Raw genomic sequence first — 23,066 nt, 5'->3', positions numbered from 1 at the left:
CTTTGAATCTTGAAAAACTCTGATGTTGAAAATCCTCTGCATTGCTTTTGGCTGCTTTTTGGGTGGTGTTTTGAAGTAAGCTGGATGTTCATATTCGATCTGAGAAGATGATCTGTCCAGCAATCATCACTTCCTTGGATGGCTCACATGATATGGGCATCCATTTGTCATGGGCTGTAACAATAACATAGTTGAGGAGGTGCCAATGTTTAGAGTGAGGGAGTCTCCAGGTAATCTTGTATTTGTTACTCTGTCTAAAGATAGTGTACATAATGACAAGACCATGCTCTGCACATTTGCTCAGGAGAAGGATGCCATTGGAGTTGGCTTTCCCTGCTCCTTCTTTCCCAATAGCGCCACTCCAGAATTCCAGATCACGCCAGACACTGGCATTTAAGTCACAGAGGAGAACGATCTTCTCCTTCTCGGGAGTATTAATCAGAACACGATCAAGGTTGTGGTAGAATTGTTCTTTGACATCATCATCAGCATGAAGTGTCAGGGGTATGCATTGATGACAGCGCTGCACTGGTTGTTTCTGGGTTTAAGACAGAGCATTGTAAGATATTCACTGATGTCCATGGAAAGCTATATAAAATTAACTAATAAGCTGATTCTTGATGGTGAAACCAATGCTGTGAATAGTCTGTCCTGGCTGATCGTTCCTTCCAGAAGCCTCTATCCTATTCCTTCAGCTGACTTTTGTCTGGTTGTCTTGTCTCGCTCAGATCTGTGATGTCAGTGTTGGATGTCACTAGTTCCCACGAGATGATGGCAGTTCTTCTTTTCAGTAGTTCTTGTCTCAGTTGTCCACCAAGGTACAAACATTATATGTTGCAAAACTCATTGCTTTCTTATGATGTTTTTGAACGCAGACAATAATCCTGCTGGATGCTGTTATCCAGCTGGAAGCAGATAAGACAGTTTAGGTGTAAGGCACCTTTTCTAGCCCCCTTCCCGTGTAGGATGAGCAGAGGGGATCCTGAAAAGAAATGCTCAGTCATGGTAGCAACTACCAAATTGCATTCTTGTCCCAACCCAGGTGCAGGACAACCATCAAGTTACCACTTCCATTTTGCTGCAACCACTGAGATCTTGACATGTTTTTTTTCCTGGGGTTGGACTGTACTTTGTTTAGAACTTCCCCTCTATGACCCTGCAAAACTCCAGATAATATAGTTCTGAGCACCATTGGGACATGCAAGCCTCTCCATCACTACAAGGTCTCAGTCCATGGAGAGGTGCACCTCTCATCCCCTCATGCCAACAGTCAAGGTACTGAGTGGGAACCCCCACCCCCCAACACTGTGTTCAGGCATGCCATGTGTGGGAACCCTAGGACTCTTTCTAGCCTGGGAAAGACTCCCTGTGGCAGGGCGTGCCAGAGCCAAGGGTCAGGAATACCACAAGATGAGAGTCAAGCTTGGCTGTATCTCTAGCTGTGATATGATAACCTGATGCAGCCGTGGGTGGCGAAGACCACCATGGTGGGGTGGGTTACTGTGTTCTCCATGGAATAGAGGGAAGAGTGGAAAAAGGACAGGGCTGGATCTCCATAGGGTCTTGAGGTTTTGGTTCAGTGACTTCTTCTGCTGTGAGACTTGGGGCTGCTTCACAGCCACAGGATGACTAGGGACTCAACTGATCAAATGGGACATGCAAACCTCACTGGGACCTCAACTTTAGAACAACCCTTGCTTCAGCACCATCTGGTTTTGCTTGCTTTCTCTCACAGGTCTGATCCCTAATGTACTACAATGCCAGTGGTTCTTTATCATTGTGAAGTTTTGTGGGGGTTTTTTTTTTGGTTTTTGTTTTTTCTTCCATGTCCCCAACTTCAGCCTTGTAATTTTCCTGCTGCACAAAAACCCCTTTTTGGTCATTTTTGTTGGCTGCAGTGAGGGATGCAGGCTCTAACAGCTGCCTGCCCAATACAGTCCTCAGAACAGCCTTGTAATTAGGGTCCAGAAAGGGACCAGCCAATAGCAGGGTGTACAGAAGTTCAGGGAGGATATGCGGGGGAGAAGGCTATCTATGAACCTTGATGGATTTTTGGAGGTGGCTTGTGTTCCTGGTGGGAGGCAGGGTTGAGTGGGTATTGGTGCTATTTCAGAGTTTGGAGTCAGCTCTTTTCAGCAACAGAAGTTGTCCTTGAAGGAAACTCATGTTGGGGCCTCCCTACCATGGGGGTTTAAATCAGTGATGGGGGCCTCCCCGGGCTGCAACAGCAGCAATCATGTCATGTAGAGCTTGGCTGGTAGCGGAGTGCAACTCTGGCCAGCGCATGCTGCCATCATGTGTGCCACTCCATTTTTCTCCCTGCAGATTTTTTGGATCTCTGGATATCCAGGGGTCAAAAAACCTTCTGCGCTGCTCCCTGGCAGTGTGGAAAGCACCTGAACATGCAGTATGTGGCACTGCAGGCACGTCTGTGGTGCTACATACCATATGGCCATGCTTGTCTGGACACAGCCAAAAAGTGCAATTACAAACTAAAGACATTTTATAATGTAGTTAAAAATCCAAATTGATTTGAATAAGATTCTGCATAGTTTCAGTTACAGCATATTAAATTCAATACAATTCTATTTTTAGGAGCTGAAATTAAAAGAATGAACAATGCAGCTGAGTTGCTAAAATGGATTTGCAGATAAGTAAACTAATAGAAGTTTTCCAACCATCAGAAATCCAGGACTTTAAGTGTTACTCTTTCCGGAAAAAAATTGGCAAATTTCCAGATCTCTAGCCAACAGTAATATATATTATTGATTCTTCTTGCCCAAAGAGAAGTTACTCCTTCTTTAGACTGTATTTAAGATGCACTGGTAGAGAAGATAAAAGATTTCTATTCTTTTCCAAGCTGATCTTCACTTGAACTACAGATCAATAAGTAGTGTCACAACACATAAGAAACCCAAGCTATTTTCTCTGCCACCACTGGTTGCAACTCTATTGCAAAAGACAACTTTTAGAGATGTTCAGAAAAATGCTACCTTTCCAGAGAAGATAGAAGAGAAAAACAGCATGGGATGTTTACAAGTAAATTTGTAATGGGTATTTGAAGAAAAGATGCCATTGTGGTAAGGTATAACCAGTGTGCCCTCAACAGTAAATGCTGTTATGAATACTAATGTGAGAATCTCAAAAGATACTAAGATTAGTATAGCATGAAATGGGAGGAATTTCTAGCTATCTATCTATCTGTTGTCTATACACATACACACACATATATATATTTATATAAGCTGATTTATCCATAATATACATAAAAGAGTATGAAAATGTTCTAAAATCATGAAAGCTAAATCTGTGAGCCTTCACAATAACATTGTGCTTTGAAGTCAATTTAAGAGTTACAAACTTTTTTTCTAAAACAACAGAAACACATGCTTGTCATAAACACAATGCAGGGCACACTGCTTTTGATCAAAGAAGGAATCGCTTTCTCACACTACATGCCATTTCTTTCAAAATCATTTTTTTAATATGTAAAATCTTCTATGCACTATATAAGAAATAAACCCACATTTTCCTGAGTTTTTTTTTAATATTCTTTTTATTGAATTTAGACTCTTCAGTAAAGCTATGAAAACCTGGCAAACAGAACAAACAAACAAAAAAAAAAATCCAGAACTCTATTCAGCAAAGATACATTTCATCTAATTTTTCATTCCTGAATAAGCTATTAACTGAATCTTTATTCATAAAAGAAAGCTCTGGATAAAAGAACTGGGGGGAAAAAAAAACACATAGTGTGCCCACAGCTGTTATGAAAGCTATTTTAACTTCCTCTACCAGTAGGTGTTATCTAGCCACAAGTCTGAGGCTCTGAAGCTATTTAAATGAACTGAGCAACAAGATGCTGAATTCATTAAGGGGCAAATCTAACCATGGCTCTGCAGTCATGCAATTGCTGCCAAATTCCTGAAAGCTGCACAAGAAAATAGTACAAGTCCTGTGGAGATCAATTCTCAGAGTTTTTGAGGAAACCTATTTGCAAGGAACCTTGAAAGTTCTTCATAGTGGGCTTTTATTTAGAAGGGCCACCCCACACCAGAAAGTAGGAGGGCACAGTCCTGGCAGCACACACGTCATTTCTACCCGTACTGTGTAGCAGCACTGGCATCACAGTTCATGCCAGTCAAGCCTACATCTCTGTAGTGATTAGCTATGTCAGTGCAGTTAGTCACTACAGCAACATAGCATCTCACATAGATGCACCTGAAGGAAGGACAGTGCAAGAGTGCCAATGTGGCTACTATAGACTGCTCTAGTACTTGAAGTGGATAATCTGTCATGGGAATCCTAATAGAGAGCAAGAAAGAGACTGGTTCTTCCATGCTACTATGCAGTATTTGCAATACATATTCAGCATCTTGAGTATCTCACACAAAGGAATACATCAGTGAGGTGAACAGAGGACTATGCATACTCACAGTAACCCTACAACACTGAGATTGCCAAAGGCAAAAACTGATGTGAAATAGGATGGAAAGGGAAAAAAAAAGAAAGAAAAAGGTAAGGTATGATCTAAAACTATCAACTCATTTTGTATAAGCCACTAAAATACTGACAAATGACTACTCTACGGAGTCATTACAGATTGGGCTACATTTCATTTTTGAACTAGAGGTCAAAGAATCTCCTCATTACCAGTCTTGGAACCAAGTCGCTTTCCTTGCTCTGGATTGTTTTACTGCATCAGTGGCAGCACCTGTTTTTTCCTACCAAAATCATTTTTTATGGAGGGCAGTAGAAAAATATTAAGATTTTTTCTTTTCTGTATGGAGTTGCTTGTAGCACACATTTCCCCCCCTTTTGGGGAGATTCTTTCTTTAAACCAGAGCAATACTATATGGATCAATATAAAACATAAGAAACAAGTCTTACTTTTTGAGCTTATTAATATTTTAAATAGTAACTCTTAGAAGTGCTTAAACCAAAAAATGAATGTGCATGTTATTTCCTAGTTCAAGCCTCAAAGGTACAGCATCTTCACATTTTGTAATAGCAAAAGCCTGCCAACTGGCACAGTCAAAAACACATTTTCCTTTGGATTTCTATATCTTGACACAAGCAAATATACTTTTATGCTAGCCTTTGGTCATTAAGCAAGTTGAACAGATTGTATGAGAAAATAAAAATAGGTTGTTGAGTCAATGTGCTGACTAGGGAAATACTTTGTACAATTTGGCTTCATTAAACAGAATTCACTAATTCCCTTAAATGCTTAATTTATTATTTGCTAATGAAAATATGCATTAAGTAACCAATAAAGCATAACATGAATATGAATATGATTACATCAATCCCCTGGGACACTGCAAGAGGCAAGGCAGAATATCATGTCTCTAAATATCCCAAGGGCATAATTACCTCATGATAATGTCCCCTGCCACCCAGGTAGTCTTAATTCTCCTTTATAGGTAAAAAATTGTGCTCAGCTGAAAATTTTATACTGGAGAAGTAATCTATGTTTTACAGAGTATTATTTTACTCCCCTAGAATAGTTTTTAATTAGGCATTCTTATTAGGATTTTTATAATAATCTGTGACAACTAAAAAAAATGTTCTGGAGGTCTAATTATGAGCCACTGTATGGAAGCAGAGTGAAATCATTCTTGGCTATGGACATTTTCATCTACCTCATTTATCAGGAAGAAAGACAAAAGCAAAGATGTCACTTACCATGTTTGGCCTTGCAAGATTTGTTATCTGGCTGAAGTACGAAGCCCTCCACACAGCTACATGCATAAGATCCATCTGTATTGATGCAGGTTTGGCTACAGGTCCCATATATATTACATTCATCTAAATCTAAAGGAAACGTTGAAACTGTATGTAAGGAACAGGATAAAAAACGGTGGATGGGATTCAACCCCAAACAAGAATTTCACGAGTACAGCTAACTCCTCTATGGCATGATTATTTTCTTAGTGCGTCTTATCTGAGTTTTTTGATGAAATTATGCCAGTGAACAACAGAAAACCAGAAGGTCAAGTTTTCAAGATTAGTTGCTGTTGGGTTTGACAATAAAGCTTTTCAGAAGATCACGTAGACATTACTGCCTTTGATATAATTAGAAAACTTTGAGGTTTGACTTCCAATGAAGACCTTGCCCATCTATTTTGTGTATAAACACTTAAAACAACTATGTAAATAAATTCTAGTAACTTGCATAATGCTTCTTTGCAGGAAAAGGCACAAGAAGGACAAAAAGGTCAGCAAAGCAACCTGATTTTCAGCTTTCTAAATCCTGTTGGGGCTATTTTTCAGTTTAGATCACTGTTACATTGTGCAATAAATTTGAAGCAAAGATTCACCTTCACTCCTTGACACATTGCTTCTTCAACTTTACTGGCTAATGGGGGACCAGGCAACTAGTTCTATCCCTGATATCACTGTCAAGAGTCTGGCTGTTGCATGTAACAGTTCACCCACTGGGATGAGTTTGTTCTGATGTAGGTACTATCACCACCTGAGAAAGGGACTTTTGGGTTTTACTGGGACATTTCTTGTGGTCTATAATAGATTTTACATTAAAACAAGCAAACAAACATGTTATTCCATTGGAAAGACAAAACTATCACAAAAAATACAAATAACGTTGGATAAACCACAGCAACAAATGTGAACCTCACCAGGATGTCAAAAGTAGTGTTGCATTGCCACAGCAAGGATTGCAGGCAATAGATGATTACCTTACATATAATTCCTTTGTTACATTCTTATATTACATTCATGGGGTTGAATAATCTATTTAAATCTAAAGGTCAAAGACTCTCCTTGAATCAGTCTTGGAGTGTCACATATATGGCCCATAAGCCAGACCCTGCTCAAGGAGCTTCTAGAGAAGCCAGGAGCTTGTGTGTGGGCGAGTGGGGACAGGGTCCATCCCCAAATCAGGTATGGAGTCTCATTGTCAGTGACAAGGGGCCAGCAGCTCACTGACATCGCTTGTCCTGCTGCTGCTTGCCTCACCTCTTGGAAGTGCATCTATATTTGGCCCCTGAGAAGTCCTGAAGTCTAAATCTGATCTAGTCCTCGAAAGACTAGATGAATTTTTCAAGCCTTATGTAAGCTATCCTAAAATAAAATTCAGACCCTGATCTTGAATGAAACTATTGTTCACCTGCATCAAGTTACTTGGAGGTCTGGCTCTTTAATCTTACAGCTCCTGGAAAAACATGTCCTAGTTACCTTTGCAGTTTCTTCCATCATTGCCTACTTCATATCCATCTTCACAGTAACATTCAGTGCTGTTCCTTGCAATGGCACACTTGTATTGGCAATTTGTCTGTTGGCATTTGGAGAGCAATTCTGTAAAGAAAAAATATTTAGAGAAAACCTTTACTAGAGGGTAGGCTTTAGTTTTGATTTTTCCTGGACCTCAAGCTAGGGATGAGGGACAGGAAAAACACCACCTGCATTTGTCACTATTGTTATTAACATACTTATGACATGCAGTATATCGTTAAAAGAGAGCAGACAAGGTTCCTTGGGTGAATCTGATATCATTTATTAGACCAACCCAAATAGTTGGAGAATAGTTATTAAGCAAGCTTTCGGGTTCAAAAACCCTTCATCAGGCTAAGGAAGTTTCAGCAGTTGGTGTGTGCTCTTCCTGGATGGAATGAATCGTTAAAAGCGATGCATTTTCAGCAAAATAATAAAATTAGTTTAGTGATCTTTTTTCTATGAAAGCTCTTATAAGCTTTATTATCTACATGTACTATTGCTCTGTTCAAACCTCAATTTTTAGAACATTAGTTATGTTCAGTCAAAGCAAAAATTTTAAAAAGATAGGTATACTAAATGATTTTCAAACATAGACAAATGCATAAGGGAGGTTTCAACATCCATATCTTTCCTATCTGTCAGATCAATTGATTTTTTTTTTTTGAGGGCTTGTTTTGATTTACTGATGCATGTATAACCTTCACAGTAATCAATGTGAATAAATTATTTTTAATAATTTATTTGCTATTGGTATATAATGTTGGACAAGCATCAGATGTAATAGATTTCATTACTAGTGAAGTCTTTCATAAAACTCACTGCTAAAACTATATTAAGTATATACCATATGTATAAAGCAAACGACAAAGTGCTAAGAGCCTAAAATCCAGAAGAAGCAGTATAACAATAACATTTACTTTCTTGTAAGATGCAATATCTAAAACTAATAAAATAAAATTTAAAAAAACCCTCCAGAATATAGTTACCTCCCAAATATATGAAACATCTTGATAAAGTCACTGTTCAAAACAGGGTGTTTTTATCAATGGTGGATTAAGAATTCTTGGTGCCCTGGACCTGAAGATGATTGGCCTCACCACTACCCGCAATATAAAATTTCCATTATTAAATACGTAACCAAACATGAAAATGGCATGAATATAAGAATGTAGTGTATTTATTTTATTTCAAAGGACTGGCTTCTTTTGAGCTTTGAGGGTGGAAAACTTTTTATAAGGTGTCATCAAAATCCAGTTCTACTTTTACTGCCATAAGAGATAAGGCATTCAGATGTCTCTGTTATATTCCTGACCTAAGCTCTTTTTTTTTTTTTTTTTTTTTATCCTAGCCATCTTTGAAACTGTACAATGGTGATAGTCAGTGTCAGAAAAATCTTCAGGGCAATATCCACATTAGGGATACTGGCTGAAAGGCACTGTCTTAAATCTTTCAGCAGTTTGCTTAGAGACTTAACTGGCTCATCCCGTGCAAAGAACTTGAATTATATAAGTTCATGAGGAATGTTTTCATGATCCAGTGTTACTAGTGAAAATTCATCAGCAAGTTCAACTACAAACCTGTGAATGGCAGAAATGTCCAATGAGCAGAGTTCAAACATGACTCCAAAATGGACAGCCAGCATCCTGTAAGTAGGGACCTACCTAATTTGCGGCAGCTGCCCACCAGTTTCACAGGCAGAACACAGGGCTGGGCAGTCATTTCATGGGCGGAGTGCACAGGGCCCTCCCCAAGCCTCTAATTGGCCAAGGGGCCCAGTGGCCCTGCCCCTTACTGCTAATTGGTTGCAGGGGCTGTCTGTCATATGGCCCCACCCCTTGCTGCTGATTGCCAGGCAGGTGGGGAGCCAGCACTTTATTTTCCATAAGTTACTCACCCCACCATCTATTTTGCAGGCTCAGATTTCACAGGCAGTGCCAGATTTCATGGAATCTGCAAAATCCACGAAATTGCAAATTGAGTAGGTCCCTACCATTAAGCGCCAATACGACCGCAAAGGCAAGTCAGCAGATTATCAAGTAAAAGAGTGAATGTTTCCACACAAAATGTTTGCCTTCCTTGGAGAAAGGCCTCAGGCTCTCCAGATTCATCTTCAATTTTCTCATTCTAGTGTAGCAAAGCTCACTTTGATATTTTTGAGAAGCAGCCTTGTATGTGTTCTTAGCAGCATTTTCAAAATTCCCAAATTCTTTTCACAGGACAGCCATAAATGATTCCTGCGAAGGCAGTAGGTGAGCTGTTGTATTAATTTTTTCTATCATTGCCTAGTATGGGCATTATAAATTACTGAAATGCTCAGTCCAAAACTGCGCCTTGAAATGTCTCTAATTTTTCTATTTGGTTCAGAAGTGAAGCCACCTCCATTTGATTACAGGTGAATGTTTTATGTCTTTTGAAAGGTCTTCTAAGGCTTGCCAAACTCCTTCATAATTCTGCCATAAAGCTGTCATAGAAGCTGTCTTGCTGCTCTGTCTTATGTCTGACAGACTTTTGAGCATCTCAGCATTTTCTAATTTTTGTATCTGGTTGTTACCAGAGCTGTTACTGCCAAAAAGCATTTTTTCATGCATAGGATTATGCACGTCAGAATCATAGAGAAGTAAGGCTGGAAGGGACCTTCAGAGGTCATCTAATCCAACCCTCCTGCCTGAGGCAGGATCATTCTTATAAAAAAAAATGATGCAATGATTATAGAAAGCCAGAAAAAAGTAACAGTATTCTAGCAGCTGTTGTTAATACTGTTGAACCCCACTAAATTTAGTGAATGTGTAGCACAAGAAACATAACATAAAAGAAGTTACTCAAGTTAGGTGGACCGACAGACTGCTACACTGCCTGTTATACTGATACATTATTAGCACTGTCATGAGTTTATCCATGGCACCTGGGTATGTCCAAATCCAAGTTCTTCATTATGGTAAACATCAAGTTAGTGAGGCTTGCATCTGTGTGGCTCTCCATTGGCTATAATCTAATAAATCTCTAAAAAATAAAAAGTAGCCCTCTAGACCACCAACCTGCAAATTCATTACAAGGTGTAGGCCAGAACAACCCAGTTCCAGTCCTATGAAGGTGAGGTAGCTTCAGCAGTGTGTCAGCATCATGGGGCTTTGCCTATATCTGTAGGCAGCTGGGAGCTACGCTACCGTGATTTCTCCCCATCCTCTCAACACTGCTGTCTCCCGGCGGGGATCCAACATACCTGGAAGCTGTCCAGCCCTGACACAGCTCCTCAGTGGCTGGAAACTGAACCCACACTGCAGCCAGAGGGAAGGGAGAACAGGGGAAGCAGCAGTGGCATGAGGACAGCTGGAAGTTACCCGTCCCCACTGCAGCTCTTCACTGCCCAGCCTCAGCAGAGGCAAAGGCATAGGCAAAGGCCCTTCAACTCTGCAGGCTGGACCCAGCAGCTCCATGGGCCAGATGTTGCTGATGCCTGCCCTAGGCTGACAAGTGTGTATATGAAAGTTTACTGACCTACATGTGACAATTCTGGTGCTGAATAACAATCACTGAAAAATACGTTGCTTGTTTCAGTTGTTTGGCTATTGTATCATTTTTACTGTATCTATATGGACAGAAAGGAAAGGAAGAATATTCCTTGCATATTTTTGCTGAAGCCACTTGTGCTACAAATAACCTATCAGTGGGCATGTCTACACATCACCCTATGGTGATGTAGTGATGCACTGGGTAACTATACAGCATGCTACAGTGAGGTAGTGATCACGCAGGTCTACACGTGATTGGCAGCTACGTTGCCACAGTGGCACACTCCCTCATTATACTGCACCACTACAGCAACGTAGTGGTGAAATCTAACCATGCGCCATACACCCAAGGCAGTACAGGCAGTTACTGTGCCATGCTTTAGTACTTCCAGAAGAAAGTACTAAAGCACAGTGCCATAGCAATGTTGCCATATGGCAATATGTAGATGCACCCAGTCTCTAGTGCAATGCATTAGGCAATGGAATAACCACAATCTAGTCAGCAGCACAATTTTCTTAAGGCAGAAGGGATTGACTGCCCACCCCATGGCCTCCCACATCAGCTTCCCTCCCTCTCACCCCCATTATTGTTGGCAGGATCAGTGTGGATCCCCACCAGACAAATCAATTGAGAGCCTGGTACATCTTGGCAACAGGGGGCTCTCTAATTTACATCGCCTAGTGTCTGGCCAAGACAGTTTCCGCAGAGATGGTATTTTGCGCAAATAGATCCTATTTGCAATGATTTTACTTATCTTACTTTACTTTGAGAGCTAGACATTTTCTTAGGGTACTTTACTTTAACTTTGTGATAATTATCTCCTATACAAGTGTTCTAGGGTGTTGCTGACACAGGAGGTTATGACCAGAGGTGTAACGACACAGCCATGTACCCGGAGCAGCTGCCATATGTGGGCTTACTGGTGACCACTGTACTGCTGGTACAAAAAAATGCAACTGCAGTGGCAGTTGGGTTTTGTTTTGTTTTTTCCCCCTGTGCTCCCACCCCTCCCCACAAGCTGCCTCAGCCTGGGCACACCATTAGTTATGACAATGAATGGGACAGCTTTTATTATTATAAAAGCAAAGATATATTTCACACAATTTGAAGATATTTCCTATAATAAATTATCCATGCAAAATTCATAGCCTGATTTGCTTCTGCTTATTGTTACAATCTAAAAACCTTCCAAAATTCTGTTTGTGCCTTTTCTACTTTTGTAGCCAAAGCATTCCAATTTTTCTCATTCAAGTTTTATTTTATTGGTTTCATATCCCTAGCCTGTTCCTAAATTTGCCTTTTAAGGAACTAGCCTCTTTACAGCCCAAATGAAAAACCTTCCCTAAAGATCACTTTAAATGGAGCTGTTCTCTCAGGTAAGGAACTGAAGGCAAGACTAATAATATGGTATCTGTTTATTTAATATTACGATTTGAATGAAATGGACATATACATTTCATTTCTCAAGTAAACAAGGCTCAAATAACCTAACCAACATATAATTTTCTTCTCAAATATTTGTCTTATCCTACACAGCCAATAGCTTTTACTAGGTGATAACTATTAAACTTACAAACTGGATTGGGATTGCTTGGACTGTTTCCATAAAGGTGTACAGATACCAGGCAGCATTGAGTGAATAGTGATGACCTGCTGTGCTGCCAACAGAGACTGATGGAGAAATGCAATAATAACTTGACAGTAGAAATCCATGGAGTGAAAGAGACTGAAAGCACAGAGTGAAAGCCTATCTGTGGCTGATTTGCATAGGATGAATCAATTTTTAGGTGAGCAGGTATATATCTAACATGATCACTGTAGTACATCAAAACTTTTATTGGTTAACCCCCTGTGCCTGTGGCACGGAGCTTCAGACTATGCAACACCTGCTGCTTGAAGGCACATGTACAATGAAACAGCTCCCAAAGTACAATAAATAAGCATAAGTATGCATAGCAAAATAGTCACATGTGGTGCAGAGACACGAGAAGAAGAGACCACAACTTTTAGCAAGAAATTGTTACATTTTCTAATACATATGATTCAGATGCTCATAAACCACATACCTGACAAATATTCTGTTCATTTATCTCTTGCCCTCCTCATTTCTGTCACTGGTTTCAGTTTCACTCTGGCTTCCTTAGTCTTCAACCTATTATATTTGCACCACCCTCAAGACTACTACTTTTGAAGGATCAAATGCTTTCTTGCTCATATTCCTGATTTTTTTTCCAGCCTACTGTGGTCTGAATCCTGTCTTGAAAGTGTTTTTGTAAAGTACTCTTCCGCATGAGGTCTATGAGGTCAGAAAGGGAGTGACTTTTCTGTGAAAAATGTTTTCCAACCTGTGTTCTAGCATCTCTCTCCTTTATCTTTCTTCATTCATTATGGAGCATAAAAAGGTTAAGTCTCTAAATGTTTTTATTTACATTGGAGTTTTGCCCTGGTCTTTGCTCTATTCTATGGCTCAAGTTATATCTGCTTTCTCAGGGACCTGTGAAAGGGCCCTTCATAGCTGAAAGCTTGACTATCTCTCTCCCAATTCTATAGCTGGTCCAATATTACCCACAAAAATCCTTGCTTGAAGATATTTTTGACATTTTCTTTAATGTAGCAGGGAAGGTTCCCAGAATTCTAACTTGAGCACAAAGCAAAATGTGATGCTAAATTTTAGCTGAATTTATATGGGATTATATCACATTAAACTCGCATTAATACCAACAAAGACCATTGTAATGATGAGTCTGTACTAATCCAACATAATTTATGATTTGTTGCACCGTAGAAAGTTACAGATTTAGTTTCCAGACATAGCTATGATCATCATTAGAACGTTTTTTTACTCAAGGTATTGCATCTTACCCAGTATCTCCCCATGTCATTTAATTTTCACAAATGACTTCCCAGTTATTTAATCCTTAATATAGCACTGTGAGATAGGAAAATGTAGATAATATTATTTTTCAGTTTACAGGCAGGGAGATTAAGTGTCTTGCACAAAAACACAGAGCAAATACAAGCAAGAGTTAAAATATGAACTCAGGAACATTGATTTTTACCTTGATACTCAAGATCAGTTTGCTACTTTCTTTCCAAGCCCAGTTCAGAGACCTGCTTTTGGCTGCTCAATGTCATGCCTATAATGACAAAATTCTCCCTAGCATTTTACAATATAATTCTAGTCCCTACTTATATGCTAGCAGGATGGGAAGGAGAATTTGTGTCATTATTTAAAGAAAAAAATATTATTGTAACTTGAGCTGGTACTAGTGAGAGATGGGACTGGAGATATTATATATATCTATATATGAGGCTCAGTGACACCTTTGAAATATCATATTATCAATCCTCCGGCTTCTAAGTTGCTGTTAGCCAATTCTTGTGGCATCTGTCAGCTCAAAGTTGCCTTGGAGGGAGCTGAATAGTCAGTCAGCCATCAAGGGACCCTTCAATTAATACCAATTCTTTCCAAACAAATGGGTCTAAGAAATATTGTTGATATTTGTATTTTTTCATATTTGCATGCAACACTTCCCACACCAAAATCAGGGGCGAGAACAATTTTATGACAAATAGATCATTCACTATGTGCAAAAGATATTCCTTTGTCAGAAAATATCTTTATCTGTTCTAATGATAATTATATTGAACCTGTCAGAATTCACCTGCTTTCTTTTGGTTGGCACCATAACCTATAAACGGAAAAGTGTCCCAATGCAACACTGCAGTGTTATTGTATTTTTCTCCATTACTTGATCCTTTCATCTTCATTCCATGTCAGTGATCCTACAACACTTCAAGATAAAAGGAACAGGAACTTAACCCTGGATATTTAGCTTATAGAGCACTACTGCAGAAGGTTAAGGCTTAACTTTACTAAAAAAAAAAAGTATATACCTATGTCGGATTGTGGCACAGGAGGTAAGGAATGGACTGGGGACAGGAAATAATATAGCGATTTATGGAGGAGGAAATATTTTGCTATTCTGAAAGCAGGAACATTGAACGAACAAAGACTGAGGGACTTATTTTCGTGAGTCTATCAACTTGCATTGTGATTTATCAGTGTTATACGCCTATATTAGAATCCCTTTTTCAGTACAAGAATTAGGCCTGTGCAAAGCAGCTAGTATTTGCTTCGGATTCAGATTTGGTTGATTTGGGAAACAGTGACGATTCAGTGATGCAAATCATTGTCCCAATTCGATTCAGCTGAATCAGGCAGGCGCACACCGCCCCGCCCGGCAATGGCCGCCCCGCCCACCCCAGCTCCTGACTCAGCAGGTGTTGCCAGGTAGAGGAGTGCTCCCCACTGCCCCATGCTTCATGGGGGGCTCTGCATGAGGCCCTCAACCCCCACTCCCGTTCCTTTAGCCTCCCCACAGGTGCCCCACCTCCAGACAGCTCTGGCCCTTTAAGAAAAAAAACCAAACCCGTGGACTCACCACTCCTGTTGGTGGGGGGCAATCCCCATTGCCCCCCACTGCCCTGCACCATGTGGGGGGCTCTGCATAAGCCCCTCAAAACCCCAAGGCTACTGCAGGAGTGGTGAGTCCTGGGGCTTTTCTCTGTGCTTTTTTTTCTTAAAGGGCTGGAGCCGGCTCAGGCGGGGCACCTGTGGCAGGAGGCTGGAGGAGCGAGGAGGGGGTGGGGGGCTCATGCAGACCCCCGCCATCCAGTGAGGGGCAGTGGGGATCATCCCCCAGCCCAGCAGTAATTGGGGTCTTTTTTTTAAAGCACTGGGAGCTGGAGCAGGTGGGGCAATCATGTGGGGGGGGGCGCTGGGGGACCAGGCAGGGGGTGGGGGCTGGCAGAGGTCCCCTCCCCCACCCCAGTACTTATCAGCTCGGAATCAGCTGCAGTTCCCTGCTGCAGCCACCGGGGACTGCCCGAATCATCAAAGCTCTCCAAATCTTTTCCGAAGATTTAGAGAACTTTGAATCAATTTGGACCTTTAAATTGGTCCCCTGATTCAATTCAGATTTGGAGATCTGGCCACCAAATTGAGCCAAATCTCCTCCAAATTGAATCACCACCTGAAACTTTGCACAGCCCTAATAAGAACTGTAAGGCAGAGAATAATCAGCCCAAAAACTGCTCTGAGGCAAACATATTTGTCCCCCCATTACAACTGCCACCAAATGCACAATTTTGATAAAACCATGGCAACTTTGACTAAAACACAGCAATGAAGAGGCTAGCTTCCCAAGACAGCTGTACAGCTTCCACAGAATTCAATGCACAGGCCACAGAGATTAAATCCACCTCAAGGGACTTTGAAAGATTTAATGGAAGAAGCAGAAAAATGGCAGAAATACAACAGCCATGAACGTTGAATGCATGTGTGCATGTGAATGTATGTGTGGATTACATCAGCTTCTAAAAATCTGTAGACTACGGTTGAGATCTACAGTTGGATTTATCTGGAGCATTTGCAGCAGAGAGATTTTTAGGCACTTGGCTTCTTATCCACAACTTGACTCAGGGTCCTAGGCTTCCTGCACAATTTGTGGGGAGAGTTAGGTGTCTCAGGAGATCCACAAAGTCAGAGTGCTGAGTTAGCTAATGGCACTTGCGTTAGCTAGTGGCAAGGGAGCTTCAGAAATCACATCCCTCTCAAGGGACAAAGCACATACCACTGGTCAGGATCATAACCTTGAATTGTCTTCTGAACTTTGGTGCTTAGAGTAGCCCTTTCTCACAAAATGCTACTACCTTTTTTACTCTCTATACTTTTATCCATCAACTCAGAGAACTGAGTGCTCATTCAGGATAAAGGTGCATTAAGAACCTTCTTCATGATTTCTGAATGCTTGTGTCTGTCTGTTGTTGCTTCCAACGCTTACAAAATGTGCTCCTCATGCTTACAGGCAGCCTGCTCCTCCTCCTCACAGGCAGTCTGCAGTGATAATTGACATCAAGAACTTCTAACTTCTTTTGGTTCATTTTTCAATTAATTAATTACTTCAATGATCTGACATTTCCGTCTTAGCCAGTTCCTCCCGTCTCATTTTTTGTATTCAGTTTTAAGTTAACCTCATGCTGGGTTCACAAGTCTGGATATTATGGATACATTTTTGATTAAAAAGAAAACTCAAGGTAGTTTGCTAGTTTTTGTTGCTGTAAAATCTTCATCTATCAGCAGCTGATGAACAGTAGAGTTATATTTAATCAGATATCTCAGTTAGCTTCCCCCCACCCTCTGAGAGGATGAAAGACGAAGAAGATCATGCTTGTGAAAATCCATCTAATTGTCATAGCTTCTGAGTCACTTTGATATGAGGCTTTTCTGGGTAACAAGAAGGTCTAGAGGAATTTCATGGGTATATTTATATACTTATGCTGGGGACCTGGTGAAGCTGTTATGATAAACTTCTGTGTCTGCTGTATACTTTGTTCCTGAATGCTGAGCTGGAGGAACCTTAGAATATATCTACATAGCAGACTGCTGGCAATTCCTGAAAAAGTGTTGTACAATTATATAACTGAATATCATTACACTAAATACCAAACAAAGAAATTGGTGATATTGGCATATTTAACATTTGTCCTAAATATAGGCATAGAAGGCTATTAGTAATTAGACTTGTAGCTTGACAGTGTTTAATAATTTAAAGAGGTTTACTATCACCTTTGTATAAGAATTTCATACTTCCCTGCCTCTCCCTATTTATCCATGCATACACTTAATCTGACTCTCTTGGAAATTTTTCTTAAATTTACTAGGTATACTTCAGATACAAACTTATGGGTGAGTTAATAAAAAAAAAATACACCCCCCAAATTAGCCTAAAGCCCTTTCCTTTTATTAGAAAAGTGAAAGTAGTGGGGTGGGGAGCATTAGAGATGACAACAACAAGAACATTACTAATGGAGTGTGATTTTCCTAATGGGGCAACATATTGCAAATGGGTCTGTGGTCACCGATTACCAAGGATTCTGGTTTTCTCTGATAAAAAAAAAAAAAAAATCCTCAAATTTTTGGTTTAAAAAAGTAACATCAAACCCACATTTTTCCGTGATTAAAATGAAACACCACTATATATCTATATAATATAGTGGTGTTTCATTTTAATCATGGAAAAAATGTGGATTTTAGGTAACTTTTTTTAAACCAAAAACTGAGGATTCTTTTTTCAGAGAAAACCAGGATCCTGCTAATTACAATGGAGGATCAAGTTCTTAACCCTATTGGACCTGATCCAAAGACAAGTCAAGTCAAATCTATTGACCTCTGAGCTTTAGATTGGGCTACTTTTGCCTTATTTAGCCTGTGAAAAATATTATATAAAGTAGACTTGGATGTAACAAGTTTGCAAACTATTTTGTTTTGAAAATCTACATTTACATTTCAATCTGAAGAAATGTTTTCCTCTCTCAAAATTTTGAATGTTCTAATAATCTTTATACATTAACATTATGTACAGAGCAGCTATAAATTCTATCAACTGTTGGCTACAGTTTCTCTAAACTAGTTCATGAACTCTGAGCATACTCTGGAACTTGATAACAGCAGTGGCCAATGATGCTTTACATTTGATAAAATATTACTGGAAACCACAGCATGTTATTGAAAGGGTTTCTTGATTTAGTCTATAGTAATGGAATCAAAAGGTAGAAATACAACCTGTCATCTTATATTAGTTAACACAAGAAATAAAGTTTATTGGTATAATTTAAACATGAAATACAATTGCACAGTTCACTAAAAACTTATCAGTAGCATGTCAACATTTGTGATTTTATTATTTTAGGCCAGATGTATTTCAGCATGAAGCAGATGTGAATAAAAAATCTGCAGTTTTCAGAGCAAAAGTGTCAAACTTCTCAAAAGATATGCTCAAGGTAGCAGTGATAATTTATTTTAAAAGAAATAATCTCAAATCAATTCAATATTCGTCTCATTTACTTGCACAGAGCTATATTTTGGATAGGTCTGCCAATACTGAAAAGTCTGTGCCTACTTAACTGCTAATCTTTTAATATGTTTTCAAGATTTTTTGTTTTTAAGTGGCCAAAACTGAAGGGAAAAACCTTGACAAAAAAAAAAAAAGGGAAGATTGGTTGAAAATGACATTTTACAATGAAAAATTTCATTTTGACATGTTTTCAGTGAGAAATTCCTAGATGAATTAAACTTAAACTTTATAGTTTGGGGGGAGGAAGGAAGGGTTTCAAAGACCAACATTTAAAATGAAAAACCCAAACTTTTTCAGTGATAATGTAACAAAATGAAATCTCTATTCTGACTGGAAAAAAGTTTACTGTAAAAAGCAAAAAAAAATTCAATAAAGATTTTGAATGAACAAGTTGTATTTATTTTTTTTACACATAGGAAAACAGGTTTATTTACCAATTCTACTTCCTTAGAAATGATAATATTGAAAACACTCAAGTTCAAAGATTATTTTCATATCAGCATTCTCTTCCAGAATGACTTCATCATTTAGCTCCTATACCCGTGCAGGGAGGCTGCTCTGAAATGCTGTAATTACAGTGCATCAGACCATGGTAGATACCACTTTCCAGCAGACTTCAGTCTCATGTGTATCAGCATCCCCACACTGAAAAATGGTGGCAGGGTGCTTTAAACTAAAGCTGGTTTAATGAGCGTCAGTTCAAAACACTCTGCTGCCATTTTTCAGTGCACGGATGCTGATACATGTGATTCTCCATGCACTTTTAATTAGCATAGCCCACAGAGCTGTGCTAATTAAAGTGCCCCTCCCCACCCCCTGCCTCCTGGAGCACATCTATAAATGCCCATTGTTATTATGAACGTTACCGTGCCCCCCCAGCTGCCGGGGGCACATGTCGTTCATGAAACTGGACCCATTATGAATGCTTATATTTTCACTGTGCTATTGTACAAACCAGTACAAACCAGTACAATATACCAAAGTTTTTCTTTCCTGTCTACTTCCATTTCTGCTGGTACATGGAGAAACATAGTAGATTTGATACAAATATACAGTATAAGAATTTAGACACAGACATTCATATCCCATGGATAAATAATTCATGTAGGATGCCTATATGACTATTATATTTTTTCAGTAATTAGAGAGGAAAATGCAAGAATAGACTATTGTATAATGCCTGGTCAATTAACAAAACTTACTACGGTATATTATGGTAATATATCATTTTTAATTATATAAGTATGATTTGTTCTAAGAGGTTTCTATTGTTTCTGAAAAGAACTGGAAGAGAAAAAACAACTTCATTGAACTCAGGTTTTAATTATACTCTATACACTTTCTTATGCTTCCTAAATATTCCCATTCTCTTTGGCAGTTTATTTAATGAATTTACTTGATCTTATCACTAAGTTATTCATTCAGTTTTTATTTTTCAATATTCATGCACTGATGTCTAGACAATTCTTATCAAATGCATGTTATAAACGTTATTTTTCCTTTTCTAGTTCATTTTCCCAAATTTTGAAGTATAATTCTTTTGCAGATTTGCCTTTTTCTTTTAATTTACCCTAAGCATTTTCTTCCATTTTCTCTTTGTATTTTTCTTTTTTTGTTATATGCACAGTGTAAATTTCTATGGTTAGCTTTTCTGACAGCAAAGGGTAGTTTGATTGATAGAATTCAATTGTTAGATTGAAATATTGCAGCTGTGTTGTTATCTTACATCCACTGGTCTTTTTATTAGCTCTGCCTATTGTACCATAAAAATGTGACAAAGCATAATGATCTTTGGTCGCACACCTGGACCTATAACTCTGTCATAGTAGATATATCATGGAGAAAGAGATATGGAAATCTGAGTTGAGATTCATAATCTTACATTCCAGCCATGGGTGACCTAAGTCAAAGTTCAGCACAGAAGCAGAATGAGTCAAATTTCAAATAATGTACAATACATGAACAAGACAGATGTGTCCTATTAGGCATGGCATGAAGAAAAGAGAAGCCTAGGCTAGATGAATAATTTAGTGCTCTCAGAGCCAGGGCCTGCCTAAACCTCAGACAACTGCTGAGGCAGATACTTTCCTTTATCCTGCACAGCCAAAGATAAAGCCAGGAACCCATGTTCTGACAGGGCTTCCTCTAGCTCTATTGCCCTGTAGGCATATGACACTTAAAAGAGATTTAGAAGGGAAAGAAAAAGGCATGATCTCCATTGTGTGCACTAGCCAGGTAAAGAAGATAAGTTTTCTGAAACCAGGTTCCATAAAGGGCTTGAGTACACCCATTAATTTAGTTGCTGCAAAGTGAAATCCAGAATGTAGAATTGGGGGACCTAGCCTTCTTATCTGGTGCAAGGGATCTCAGAATGATGATGCAGCAAACTGGTGGACTAAGCAACCTAAGGGTGAAGTCACATGTTATATTTTGACTCATATTAAGGGCATTTAAACTGTTATGTAAAATGCAAACATCCATACATGTAACGTTCATTAACATATTCTAAGTGTCCTCTTGTGCATCTCAGAGTTACACTACTTCAGGGGAGGGTATTGTGACTAAGGCATAGGCAGTCCAGGCCTGTAGTAAAAAGAATGAAGAAGTTAGGGGTCAGAAGATAGCCAGGTCAAAGCCAGGATACTAGAGACTAGGACAGGGGAGGGCGTGGTCATGAAAAAGCAAAATCTGGAAGGCAGGCCAAGTCTATGCCTTAAATCAGGATCTGAGATTGAGCAAGTTGCTAGGCAGAAGTGGTCAGAGTCTGAGCCAGGTTGGCAATTGTGCATCAAGCCAGGGGTCAGGAGATAAGAACACAGGAGGAAACAGAGCAGTCTGGTTGGGATAAAAGCTCTGTTGCTCAGGCACTTTCCTGTGTAGGTCTTAAATAAACCAAAAAGGCCAATCCTCATCCAAGAAATCCTGGCCAATAAGGGGCCAGAGGTTAGAGGCCTTTGTCCAGAAGCCTACTGTCCCACCTTCAACTATAAACACTGGCCAGGTAAATGGTTGTGCTAGAGCTTGCCTCTGCCCCCACTCCAGTGCTGGTGCTCAAGACAGGCTCCTGACAGAGGGCTAATTCTGGGCCACGCTACCTAGCTGGTGTTAGAGTAACTTCAACATGCTATATAGTAATAAAAAGGAAATTTGCAGTTCTCCAGTTGCTCCCATCCACCCTAAATCCAGAGCTGGGATATAGCTCAAGTGTTCTGGCTCTCAACTATGCCAGGGGCAAGTCAGAACAGCACAGGCAAGAAATATTCCTTAATATGCGAGTGCTCGCAGCACCTTCTAATTTGAATGCTAACTTGAATTTCAAAGATTTAGTATGGTTCACCCTGAAGCTTGTCAATAGGAAATGGTATAGCTGAAATCCCTTCTCTCTCTAGTCAAGTTAGTGCCCCATTTCCTTGAGAACTGAGCTTTTGTCCAAAGGTTACATGGATACCATACTAATTCTTTCAAAGAACTCAGCAGTGTATTTGTTGTCACAGCTCAAAATGTACGTATTTTGTCCAATTTGATCTAAAATACATTAAAAAAAGATTTGGTTTAAAATGCATCTCCCCCAGAGAGATGCAACATCCAGTGAGAGTGCTTTAACCCCTAGGATACAGGATCGTGCTCCTCTTTGTACTCTCCCTGTTTCCATTAAACTTGAATTCCTTTGTGTACAGTGGCACAGCTTGATCAGGAACAATGGAGAATTCTTCCTCACCTGTTCTCTCCTCTGCCATTTTATACTTGCCAACAGCCTGACCATTAGGGAACTCTCCTAGAAGTTAGGGTCCTTCTGACTGAGATGCTGATTTGGGCCCTTCAGACTGAGAAGATCTCCAGCTTCCTGGACAAGTGTGCTAATTACTAGAATACTGAATAAATGAAGAGCGGCAGTAGGTTGTTGTTTTAAGAGGAAAGTAACCACCACCAGATTTTGGGAGAATTCTAGTCCTTTATATTTGAGTTAGGCATGCTCTGAGAATCTCTACTGGATGGGGCACTCTAATGGACTTAAGCTGTAGTTCTTTTTCCTGGATCCTCATAAGACATAGGCATAAGAAAGGCACTAAGTTGCTTATACTGGGCTGGTGCTGGACATGTACAGAGGTACAGATCTCAGCGCCCTACCAATTTTTAAGTAAAAAAGGGAAGTACCTTATAAGATCAGGTGATGGCTAGAATGATATGTAGAAATTTGCTTTTAGAAATTGGCTTGTAAGTAGAGCAAATATTGCATTAGGATAATGGTCCAGGGGAACGGCAAGGATTAATTGGTTTCTAAAATCTGTTTGTGGCAAAGATTCACATTCTCAGCCTTTTAGCAGACACTGTGCCCAAAGCAGGCAGACAAACAAGTATATACATCCTAGGAAACTAAAAACATGCAGTGGGAAAACA

General features: G+C 39.6%; 1 protein-coding gene across 5 annotated transcripts in view; it reads right to left on the bottom strand.

The window, feature by feature from the left end:
- Positions 1 to 23,066, bottom strand: part of LRP1B (LDL receptor related protein 1B) — a 1,609,743-nt gene that overhangs the window by 926,617 nt on the left and 660,060 nt on the right. For all 5 annotated transcript variants that reach the window (XM_019480601.2, XM_059727405.1, XM_059727406.1 and 2 more), the window contains 2 exons: positions 7,201 to 7,320; positions 5,689 to 5,817 (listed from right to left, as the gene is read on the bottom strand). In XM_019480601.2, the coding sequence (XP_019336146.2) occupies positions 5,689 to 5,817; positions 7,201 to 7,320 (249 nt within the window). The remainder of the gene's footprint in view (positions 1 to 5,688; positions 5,818 to 7,200; positions 7,321 to 23,066) is intronic.

Source organism: Alligator mississippiensis, chromosome 4 (assembly GCF_030867095.1).
Source record: "Alligator mississippiensis isolate rAllMis1 chromosome 4, rAllMis1, whole genome shotgun sequence".
NCBI classification, from domain to species: domain Eukaryota; kingdom Metazoa; phylum Chordata; order Crocodylia; family Alligatoridae; genus Alligator; species Alligator mississippiensis.
The sequence above is the reverse complement of the archived record's forward strand: the minus strand, read 5'-3'. Positions and strand labels throughout refer to the sequence as shown.